General features: G+C 34.2%; 1 protein-coding gene across 1 annotated transcript in view; it reads right to left on the bottom strand.

The window, feature by feature from the left end:
* LOC114341114 (VWFA and cache domain-containing protein 1) overlaps positions 1–12,491 on the bottom strand; it is a 77,433-nt gene extending 64,942 nt beyond the window's left edge. The window contains exon 1 of the mRNA XM_028291896.2: positions 12,131–12,491. Coding sequence (XP_028147697.1) covers positions 12,131–12,277 — 147 coding nt within the window. The 5' untranslated portion in view covers positions 12,278–12,491. The remainder of the gene's footprint in view (positions 1–12,130) is intronic.
* Between the last annotated feature and the right edge of the window lie 406 nt (positions 12,492–12,897).

Below are 12,897 nucleotides of genomic sequence, written 5' to 3'. Positions count from 1 at the left end.
CTGACATCGTTTCTAGGTACCCCCACCATGGTCACGCACGGAGCGAATACCGAATACCGATTCTAGTCCATGCATTCACAATAAAATATTGCAAAACTTCCGAATTTTAAAGAACCGCTTGGCTTGACATGAAGTTTGGCATACACATTGCTAACCTGCCAAATAAAAAAGTGATATTGTGCTGATATGTGCTTTTGCCCTAGGGGTGAATTTCACCCCTTCTCGGGTGTGAAAAAGTATACGTTTAAAACAAGTCCGGAAATTAATAAACTGACAAATTCTAAGCAACTTTTGTTGTATAGAGTTTTTTCACTTCAAGTCAATACCTACTTTTCGAGTTATTTGCGAGTGCATATGTTCATTTTTCAACAAACAAAAACACGTTTAGAAACCCACGAAAAACACTTTTCGGGGAAAACTCATCATAACTTGTTTATTTTTGTTTTTTAAAAAAGTTTCTACCATTAAAAGTAAGCAAGTTACACTCAAAATAAAGTTGGTCCCTTTTTTTGGTAAAAAAATCGTGAAAATCACCCCCTAATTAGCATCCTAAATGAAATTAACCGTTACCGCTGCACAAGTTACTTTACTTATGTATCTATTATCTGTAAGTTTTGTCGGTTCAAAGTGCTTATTTTTGAAAGGGCTGTAGTTGAAACGGCTTGAACGAGTCCCTAATCACGAGAGTATGCAAATTTTGAACAGCCATATATCTTATAGTCCAATCTGTCAAATCAACATTTTCTCGTGGAATTTTGAGAATCAAGGTCGATTTCAGGGTAGGGTAGATTTTAACCTTTGTCAAAATCTACCCTACGCCGAAGCGGGCTTTTGCCCTGGGGGTGAAAACAACCCCGTCTAGGGGATGAAAATATTTTTAATCAAAATAACTATGGAAGTCGATATATTGACCAATTCTGAGTAAATTTTATTCTATAAATTTTTTTTGGAAAGTTGATACTTTAAAAGTTATTAGAACCGAATTATGAGAACCTTCAATCTCAAATAACTCGAATGTGGTGAAATTTTTTTGGGAAAACAAGAGACATCTTTTATAGGTCATTAAAAAAATATAAGTTATTCAATGAAAAATGCATAGTTTCAATCGCTAATAACTTGGAAAATATCAACTTTGCAAAAATTATTTATAGAACAAAATTTACTCAGAATTGGTCAATCTGACGACTTCCATAGTTATTTTAATTGAAAAATTTTCATTCCCTAGATGGGATTGTTTTCACCCCCAGGGCAAAAGCTCGGTTCGGCATAGGGTGGATTTTGAAGAAGAGAATCAACCGAGCTTAAATCCAAATTTTCATTAAAATCGGTGTTGATTCTCAAAATTCCACGGTTTTACATTTTTTTACCGCTGATTAACCAATTTTTGTCTTACAGAAAAACAAAAAATCCAAAATATTCAGAAAAGCAAAACGTACATTTTTTTACTCTGAGATTTTTGGTATCACTAATAATTTTTGTAGTAATTTTAAATGTAATTTTTTCGAAATTAAAAAAAAATACTTTAAAACCAATTTAAAAAAAAGCACTTTGAACCGATGAAACTTAGTTGTAATGAGTTTACCCCGAAAAGTGCTTCATTTTTTGTTTATTTCTCGTTGAAATAGGTATTTGATTTGGAATTTGACGAATAAGAACCTAGTTTTCATTAGTTACAATTCTGCTTCATCTGGGTCTACTGACTTCATGCATACACCATTTTTTTTTTTCACTTTTTTGTAAGCTATATTTTTGCTAAGAATGTTTTTTTGATAAAATACTTTCTGAGTTATTTGCGAAAAACGTTTTTTTTTTTGTTGAAAAGTGGACATATTCACTCGCGAATAAGCGAAAAGTATTGACTTAGTGAAAAAACTCTATAGAACAAAAGTGGCTTAGAATTAGTCAGTTTATCCATTTCCGTACTTATTTTAAAGGTATAGTTTTTCACCCCCCGAGAAGGAGTAAAACTCACCCTCAGAGCAAAAGCACAATATCACTTTTTTTCTTTGACATGTTAGCTACGCTGATGCCAAATTTCATTTCAATCCAAGCGGTGCTTTAAAATCCGGAGCAAAAACCGTGAGTAAATGGACTTATTCACTAAATTGCCAAAAACTACTTACAAGGGGAGGAGGAAAGGGGCGCCTAAAATTACTTGCCCCGGGGCGCTTGAAAGCCTTGGCGCGGCCTTGCATGTCAACTAAGAAAAGTGATAGTGTGCCGATGTAAGATTTTGCCCTGAGGGTGAGTTTTACCCCATCTCGGGGGTGAAAAAATATACGTTCAAAATAATTCTGAAAATGGATAAACTGACTAATTCTAAGCAACTTTTGTTCTATAGGATTTTTTCACTAAATTAATATTCGAGTTATTTGCGAGTAAAAAACACGTTTTTAGGCGGCTTTTACAAATAACTCAAAAAGTATTTTATCCGAAAAAAACATTCTTAGCAAAAATATGTAGCTTCTAAAAAACTTCTCTAAAAGTTGATTAATAGCAAGCTGAAAATTTGATAATAGCTTAACGGTGTCTAGTCGGACAAACTTTAATGTACGGGAGGGAACACTGGAACAGGGGAACTTCGTAACAGGGGGTTACGAAAAGGTCCCAGGTATTTTGTCGGACAGAACATGCAATTGATTTGTTACCCTATCATTAAACTCTCATGCAAACATCAGACTTCTATTACTATATTACTAACCGACTTGATTACTGTCATTTGACATGTTCTTCGTGTTCCTCTCATTAAAATACCCAGTTGGTGATAAACACCAGTCTGATTTTTACATGAAAGTTTAATGAAATGCTAACAAATCAATTGGAAGTTCTGTCGGACAAAATACATGGAACGTTTTCTTAGTCTAACGTTCCAAATTTTTAAGCTGTTAAACAAATAAAACTTCCCCTGTTCCAGTGTTCCCATACATCAAAGATTGTCCGACTAGACACCGTTAAGCTATTAACCAATTTTCAGCTTGCTATTAATCAACTTTTTTTAGGTACGCGGGATCCAGGTCTATATATGTATGAACTCTATGGACCCAGTTGAAACAAAGTTGTAGCTAATGAAAAGTAGTTTCGGGGTTTAATCGGGACAGAAAACTACCTCTTAGGGTCTCTTGCGTTGTCCTCCTCCTCCTAAGTGCCTTCTCTATTGAGGTTGGCGATCAATATGGCAAATTTCTCTGTGTTCTGGGCTTGATGGAGTCATTCCCTGTTGTGTGGGTCCAATCTCTGATGTTTCGGAGCCAGGATTTTTTCTTTCTTCCTATACCCCTTTTACCTTCGATTTTGCCTTCTAATACCTGAAACTGCTCAAATTCCCTATGGCGCATTATGTGTCCTAGATATGACGTCTTTCTAATTTTGATTGTATTGACCAGATGAGGACGTGTGTTCATTATTTCCAGTACTTCTTTATTTGTAGTTTTGCTGGTCCAGCTTATTCTTAGCATTCAGCGGTACATCCACATTTCGAATGAATTCAGTTTGTTGCCATCATACTGTTTTAATGTCCAGGTCTCCAGCCATATAGTAATAGAGACCACACATAACACTTTAGTGTTCTCAATCTTATTGTGACTGATATCTTGGGGTTACAGAGCATTTTAAGCATGTTCATGAAGCCAGATCTTGCTATTTCAATGCGTCTTCTAATTTTTTGAGTGGTCTAGTCTAGCTGACTGTTCAGCTCTGTGCCCAGGTATATGAAGCTTTATGGGAACTCTAAAGGGTGATACCATTGATTTGTATGTTGGAATGTCAACACGGGAAGTTTTTTTCCTATGAAAATTTACATTTTCATCTCATTTCTAATTCTTCTTCATGTGCCTTGTCCGTTGTGGACGTTGGCTATCATCATAGCAATTTTAATTTTGTTTACAGCATGTCTACAACGCGATCGATGTTAGTCCAAACCATTGGCGTAAGTTTTGAAGCCATGAGTGTCTTCTTCTTCCGGGTCCACGTTTACTCTCTATTTTACCTTATATTATCAGCTGCAGTATACGATATTTATCATGTCTCATAATATATGACCGAGGTGTTTACGTTTTCGTTTTTTAATTGTGAAAGATATTTCTTTTTGTTTTCCCATTCGGCGCAATACCCCTTCGTTGGTGGTGTGGGTCGTCCAGGATATTTTGAGGATATGTCGGTACACCCACATTTCGAATACCTCTAGCCTTTTCGATAATGTTTCCGTTATTGTCCAGGTCTCTGCTCCATACAACAAGACTGGAAATACATAGCATTTTAGCAGCCATATTTTTAGTGGGACAGATATGTCACAATGATTGAATATATTTCTCATGTTAAATGTAGCTCTGGCATTTTCAATTCTACATCGTATTTCGGTTGTTTGATCCCATTTCGAGTTAACGACTGTTCCAAGGTATACATATAATTCTGCGTGTTGAATTGGTTTTTTATTTTCAATTGTCTGGCAGGTTGTTGAGTTTTGCTCACCAGTGTCCATTTTTGTTTTATTTATGTTGAAGGTTAAATTCTCTTTTTTCACTCGCTCTTTGTAGGTAACCTGTCCATAAGATGCTGAAGTTCATCAATACTACTAGCAACCACAACTGTATCGTCTGCATATCGATTTATCTAATTATTACTCCAGTAAATTTCAATATTTTTTTTTCACTTGCGGAAATATTTGACATAAATTAATCAATGACTATACAATATTGTTTTGTCTACAATTTTTTTATTAGGATAATGCCTCAACAAATACTAATGACCATTGGCATGTGTGATGTGTGTAAAAATGTCGATGTCATCGTCTTTACAAAGAGACGCTAATTGTATCCGAACAATGCATTATTTGCGGCCCTATAAAAATTAAATTTGCCAGAAAGTGAATAAAATTGAAATTGTTTTTAGATACGCCCCACGTAACATACTAGAGCTTATGTTATCTATGTATTATGTCAAAACTAGTATAATCCCCTAGTAAACACTTTGAGACATTTTGAGCCTCGTTTAACTTTCAACCATTTGTATAACGACACGGTCTCAAGCATAAAAAATGTATGTATTGTTAAGACACTGTGACGTTATACAATCATGATTGAAAGTCAAACAAAGCCCAAAATGTCGAGCAAAATGTGTACTGGGAAGGGGTGGGGCCACTTTTCTAAACAAAACCGCGTGATTCATCGCATTTCCGTGGTAACAAAACTCGTTTTCAATTGTTTGCAGATTTTCTTAAAATCCGGCAAACGCGCATCTGTCGCCATTTAATACATCACTGCTGCCATCTACTAAATGACACGTGAACTCATCTTCTCATCTATTAAGTAACAGCGGAACTAATTTATCACTAGAAAAATGCCAACTTATTGCTGTAATATGAACAAAATCCCCAGATTACAGCTTTTAACAATAATTTTTACCTTTAGGTACAGTTAATTTAAAAATTATGGCAGTACGGACAATGAAATTGTGTTTAAAATAAAGCTTTTTGCATAGTTAATCGTTTCTGATAGTTATTTTCTACCCAAGTTCAAAAATGATTATGCAAAACGAATTTTTACAACAAGTTACTACGTAAGTTATGACATGGACTCCTTTAAGTACAGTTATAAAAAATATACTGCTTTCTTTGGAAATTTTAACTAGGTACTATTAAAATAGAAAGTCTACAGTTCACGTACATACCCCTAAGTTGAATATTGGTTTTGAAATAGTGACGGTAACTGTACCTAAAAACTATATAAATTTTAACATTGTGTCATACCACCTTAAGTTAAATATAAATGTAATTGTGTGGAAAACGCAGTAAAGTCGTTCATAAAGAAATCAATATGCGGAGATAATGTGTTTGCTAATTTAATAGTTTTACAGAGATAGGAACTTGAACCATAGTTTGTACGGTTAATGACTTCGTGGAAGGTGGTCACAGAACGGGTGGTTCTTGAAGGTACACGTAGACCAATTTTATTTAAGAGTGAGATACAGAATTTATGACCATGAATTAAGTTATATAAGAAGCAAAGATCTTTATGTTGACGATGACTCTGTAATGAGTCAAGTCGAATAATTTGCAGTAAAGACTCGTAACTTTGACCAGTGAGATGCATCTTATAAGCATAATAACGTAAGAATTTACGCTGAACTTGTTCGATTTTATTAATGTGACAATTATATTGAGGTGACCAAACACATGATGCATAATCTAAATGTGGTCTAACCAAAGAACAATAAAGGAGTTTTAAAGAACGACCAGTCGTAAAGTCATAGCTACATCTTTTAACAAAGCCAAGCATCTTGAATAACTTAGAAACCATGCTATTAATGTGTAGGTTGAAATTCAAGTTAGTGTCAAGAATAACACCCAGATCTATAACTGAGTCAACTAATTGTAACCTAGTGTCCCGTATATAGTAAGAGTTATTCTCAAAGTTTCTTAGTCGAGTAAAAGTTATAGCATGGCATTTGTTTGCATTTAAGTCCATACCATTAAGTGAGCACCATTCCACAAGACCATTAAGATCTGATTGCAAATTGTAGCGATCCAAATCAGAGGTAATTATGTGAAATAATTTAAGGTCATCAGCAAATAGAAGAAATTGAGCAAAATTGAAACTTTTACTTATGTCATTTATAAATAAATTAAAAAGGATAGGTCCTAAGTGGGAGCCTTGAGGTACCCCCGATTTAACTATAATTTCATTAGAGAAATAATTCTTAATACGAACTATCTGCCTTCTATCTAATAGATAATTTCGAATCCAACTAAGCAGAGGATCAGAGAAACCTAACTGTTCGATCTTATGTAACAATAACATATGGTTGACCCTATCGAATGCCTTGGAAAAATCTGTATAAATCGCATCTACCTGTTGTTTGCTTTCCAATGCTTCATTTAAGGAGGTATAATTTAACAAGTTCATTTCAGTTGATCTCCCCATAACAAAACCATACTGTTGTTCAATGATTACATTTTGTATAGTAGGCTTAATTTTGTCACATATTAAACTCTCGAACAGTTTAGGTATAGTATTAAGGATACTAATAGGTCTGTAGCTTTGAACCCTGCTTCTATCGCCATTCTTGAATATCGGTGATATAAAACTAACTTTCCAAACGAGAGGGAATTCACTCGTTTGTAATGATTTTTGAAAAATAAAGAATAAGGGACGAGCAAGATTAAAACTACAGTATTTCAGTAGCTTGGGTGGGATTCCATCAGGCCCTGGACTCTTATGTATGTTTAGCTGGTTCTTATTTTTATTGTGTTTATTATTTGGCATTATTTGCCCATTTCTCGCAATACTTCTGTGTTCGTTTTCTTCTGTGTCCATGCTATTCTAAGCATCCTTCGGTAACACATTTCAAATGACTGTAGCTTATTTATGTGTTCTTGCTTCAATGTCCAGCATTGAAGTCCATATTGCAGTATCGAGAACACGTAGCATCTCAAAGCTCTTACTCTCAGTTCGAATCTAAGGTCTTTGTTGCAGAGAATTGTTTTCATTTTTTACAAACGCATTTCTTGGTATTTCTATTTCTGTTGTTTGATCATTTTTCTCTGAAATCCAGGTTCCTAGGTATTTGTATTTGTCAACCCTTTCTATTGGCACATTTCCCAAATGTATGCTTGTCTGTATGTTTGTTTTCTTAGTTATTATCATGTATTTGGTCTTTTCTATATTCATTTTTAGTCCATATTCTCCACAGAAACTGTTTGTTTTGTTTAGTAGTAATTGAAGTTGTTCAGTAGTAATTGGAGTTGTTCAGAAGAGCTTACCATAACCACTGTGTCATCTGCATATCTTATATTGTTAATAGATCTTCCGTTAATTATTATTCCTTCACTTTGAGATAGTAATGCTTCTTCATAAATGGCTTCACTATATGCAATAATCACATTTCTGGACAATTTTTTCAATATGCAACCACTCACTTCAACAGTCAAATACGAACCTAAGTAAATCGTTTGAGAATAATTGGTCGACAGTTGTTGCTAGTCTGTGCCCCCTTCACCAACCCGACTGTTTAGTTGGCTCTGTATGTGCACTAACAGCCCAACCAGACCAAACTATCGGCCGATAAAAAGTCTGCAGTTTGCGGGGGCTCTTAACCCTAGAACAGCCCAGTTCGTTCATCTCATGTAGATTGCACAGTGGGGTCTCGAAAACCCTAATTGTCTTTTTTAGTAATAAATGTTATTTATTTATTTTTTCTGCGGCATGTTTTACAAAACAATAAACAACAATATCTTACTTTCAAAATATGTTTATTTCAAAAGAAACCTTTCTCGTTAGATCTGATAAACTTGAAAAAACATAATCTAGTGCTTTTATTACACTTTTTTAAAAATATGGGGATATGACCAAAAAAATTAAACAAAATTCCAGTGAAATAAAACTTGTCTCTTAAAAACCCTTTAAACTAAAACAACACATAAATGTTGTTACAAGATAACTATTTCTTAAGCTTAACCAGGCACTTCAACTTTGGTTCTAACTCACATAACATAATTGAGCTCGATGTTCTAAACAGTACGATGTTCTAAACAATTTTTCCCAGTATACTGGCGATATTTCTTTGCGAGGTATTGGGTTCTGTTTGTTCTTCTTCATCATTGTCGTCACTTTGTTCGTTATCAGTGTCAGACTGATGTTCAGGAACATAATCATCGTCTTCATCTGATGAGTCTCCAAAATCATGTTCGATGGTCTCAGGTTCATCTTCATTCGCCCACAGGTTTTCAGCATCCCACTCTAATTCTTTTGTTGTCAGTGGATGCTAATATTTTCTCTTAGAATCTGCGATACTAGCAAATAACCAAAAATCACCTCAAAATTTTAACAGCCTTTAACAGCACACTGGGGTCGGAAGTACCCACAGCTCCACTAAAAGTGTCAAAGCAAACTATACAACAAACTCACGAGGCGCAGCGATTGTCTCTCAATGTTGACTTAATGAGAAAGCTGGTAGCTTTTAAGATGTGGCTTTTTAGGAGAATTTGAGTGTATTAAGAACCATGAGTGATCTAAGGACTATGTCTAGAGATTTTATTACTGAATTCCTAGAGCTTTACAGAAGTTACCCCTGTTTATGGCAAATTTAAAATAAAGCATACAAACATACGCCACTGCCATTAATAAAAGATCTTTTTTGACGTCATTATCACTTAAACTGTACTTCTAAATTGAAAGCAAAAATACTGATGTATGAGGGTTTGTAGAGTAAGATTTACCTTACAGAGTGGGCACCTTTACACAACTAGAAGGAACAATATCGTCTGTGTAGTTCTAATACCTTGTAACCCACAAAAATTGAAAAATGCGTTTTTTGTAGATTTGTATAATGTAAAGCTAACCTCGCATGTTCAAAAAACCTTGTAAGCCAGACTTCATTACCTATATTATTAAATGGGTTTTCTATGGCATGAAACTAAACCTAACAAAAACAAAAGTACAGTAGAGCGTCGATAATCCGAACCCTGGTAATCCAAACGTTCGCTAATCCGAACGCAAAAAAAATTACAAAATTTTAAAAAATGATCGCGGACCGAATTTTTGGATTTAATATGACAATATGGGCAAAATATGACCGCGGATTTTTGTTTTGTTTATGCAGAAATACATACAATATATCTGTACCGTGAAGGTAAACAGTTGTATATCCACAATGTATACATTTGCAAGAAAGCGCAAAACATACAGACTAGTCAATAAACTATAAAAAAAAAATTTATTTCCATTATGTTGAATTCAACATTATTGGTATATTATAATATGTAAATGCAAATCTATTACTGGGTCTTAGTATTGTTAAGAAATTATTTACCTGATGTATAATAATGGGAGTTATGACTTTTTACCTCTATGTCTTTAAACAGGTAATATGCAAAATAAAAATCGTAAGTGATTACAAAAATAGTATATTTCGTATTTAAAAATGCAAAAACCAAATCACAATGTTTGGAACAAAAAATAACTCTTGTTTTTCATTATCATTAACACCCTCAAAATACCATTTAATATAAAAATAGAGCTACGATTGTTTAACACTACCGCATACGAAAGCATACTATCTAATATACGCACGTATTTATGGAGTTGCTATGGATATACTACTGTTTACCTCAAGTGACTAATGGAGTTGCTATTGTTTCTAAACGCCTTATCTAGGCAACTAATAACGCTGGATGTACGATTTTTTGCCACAATATGCTATGAAAATCTGACAACAAGAGCGTGATATTAACTCCATTTCGGCAAAAAGTGGAGTTACGACTGTTTACCTCCACGGTACAGATATTTGTTTATTATTCAGGTGTTTTATTCCTTGTAACTAAAACGTATGTACATATTTTGAACATATGTTCGATAATCCGAACAATTTGATAATCTGAACTACCCCTGTACCAATTAGTTCGGATTATCGACGCTTTACTGTAATGGTAGTAGCTGAAACTGAAGAAAACATGAATATACAGATCAACGGTATCCATATAGAACAAGTTGAATGCTTCGAATACCTGGGTGTAAAAATAGAAGGTTCAGGTCAACAAGATTTAGAAATCGATAAACGTATACTTAGAGAAAGCAATAAATTCATATTATGCAATGAACACAACTTTTATAGCGAAAAAGGGAATAACGCAGAGTACAAAAATAAAAGTATTTAAGGCAATACCCCTTACTCACCTTCTCAATAAGAATAGACCCCTACTCACCTTCGGTTGCGAATCGTGGACATTAAGAGCAGAATACAAGCGACAGAAATGAAGTACTTAAGAAGAGCGAGAGGAGTCACAAGACTTGATAGGGTAAGAAATGAGCAGATAAGAAAAGATCTGGAGGTGGAATCAATCTTGGAATTCATAGAGAAAAGACAAATCAGCTGCTGGGGACATTTACAAAGCCTAGACCGACTAGATAGACGACCGGTAAAAATGATTTGGGAAGCGAGAGTAAATATCAAGAGGAAGACCAAGAGAAACATTGAACAAGCTATTGGAAAAGTTGTACAAAAGAGAGCCATATATCCTGGAGAGAAGCAAAAGTCTTGGCACAAAATAGAAAGCAGTGGCGTAAATTTGTACACAATAGTTAAGTTAATATTGTAATCCTGACACCAATATGGTAGAAGGGAATTTGATTATATATATATGATGGTTAAGAGCGCAGATATAGTATGTCCACTTTTTGCTGATTTTAAGATAACATCATAAGAATATTCAGTAGGGTCATATGAATGTTCTGCACAATTATTGTAAGTCCAGAATGATTGTAAATGGGTTAAACCGCCTTGCCAAAATATAGTATTTCCCATTTGTACTAAAAACCGACTTGCACAGATATTTTATGTCCGTTTGGAAGTGCACAAACATAGTATGTTGTGGTACATACAATATTAGTGCTCACGCAATCAAACTTATCATGGCTGTAAATATTGTTTGTCTGGACATGCAGTAACATGCGGTAACAACCATTATGTTGTAAGTCCATACTATACACATTTTCAAAAAAAAAAATTTTTAACCCAATAATACATAATATTTTAAAAAATATCTACATTAAGTTAATAATGATACCCGAACTTATTACTCAAACATTATGATATATCGGTATATCAGCAGTATCAAACAAAAAGTAAGGCGAAAACTTTAAAACGTTCTCCTCAACAATTAAGATATTTGGACATACTATATCTGCGCTCTTAACCATGGATATATATTAAATGGGTTTTCTAATAGCTTGTATCCTCATTGCTGAGAGTATGAATAGCAAGTTTTTCTTGTCTCCTGAACACTCCTGATTTTGGGGTTACGAGGTATTAGAAAGACACTGATGATATATACAGATTTCAAGCAGTACAGCAAGACAGGATAAATCTCCCAAATAAACCTAACAATTGTTAGCTACGATTATAGGTCTACTAGATTGATAGAGATAACACTAGAGATAATGCTGAGTAAGCAAAAAGTAAACCCTGAGAAAGTTTTATTATGCTGAGTAAGCAAAAAGTAAACCCTGAGAAAGTATTATGCTGAGTAAGCAAAAAGTAAACCCTGAGAAAGTGTTATGCTGATTAAGCAAAAAACCCTGAGAAAGTATTGTTATGCTGAGTAAGCAAATAAGTAAAGGGTCAGTAAATGAATACTTACTTGTATTAAAGGGACTCCCAGCTCATTATTTTTCAGTCCATCAATTTCCCGACTTATATTTTTAGCTATAGCTTTTATATCCCACTGGCTGGTTCCACATGATGTTGATAATATAAAAATTAAAGTTACGAATTTAAATGATTCCATTTTATACAAGATAAGTTCATGTTGGGCCAATAACTATAAGAATGTTAGAATAATTTTATATACATCGGTCCTTTTACGATACATTATACAACACGGCACGCACAAAAATATTGTATCGTAAATTCGTAAAAGGTGTTTACAATAAACATGCAATGCAATAAACAAAATGTACTTTTAACTTTTGACGGATTTCTTAGAACTTAGAACACTGCAAAAAACTTTCATGCTGTCATTAGATGTCACATGAAGTGACATCTGACATCTAGAGATTATTCGTGAAAACTTTTTAAATGGACCGTAATCGTGTGACGTCAAAACTCAAAATTTTTCCAAACACGTTGTGTCTAGGTATCCGCTAACGTGTACGCAAATAAAAAAGTTAGGTAGAATTAAAGGTCATAACATGATACTATAAATAAAGAGATAGTATTTTCCCGTAGATCAAATACGTCCGAGTTCGCGCATTAATTACGTAACTGGAGACCGGAAGTTGAATTTGAATTCTTGTTAAAGTTAAATGGGATTTGTATGCATTAAGGCCGCGTCTCACCATAAAATAATTTGATCAAACAGTTTTGAGCAAACTTGACGTACTTGAGGAAGTACGTCAAAGTGACGTC

Source organism: Diabrotica virgifera, chromosome 10, assembly GCF_917563875.1.
Source record: "Diabrotica virgifera virgifera chromosome 10, PGI_DIABVI_V3a".
Classification (NCBI taxonomy): domain Eukaryota; kingdom Metazoa; phylum Arthropoda; class Insecta; order Coleoptera; family Chrysomelidae; genus Diabrotica; species Diabrotica virgifera.
This window is presented reverse-complemented; position numbering and strand designations above follow the sequence as displayed.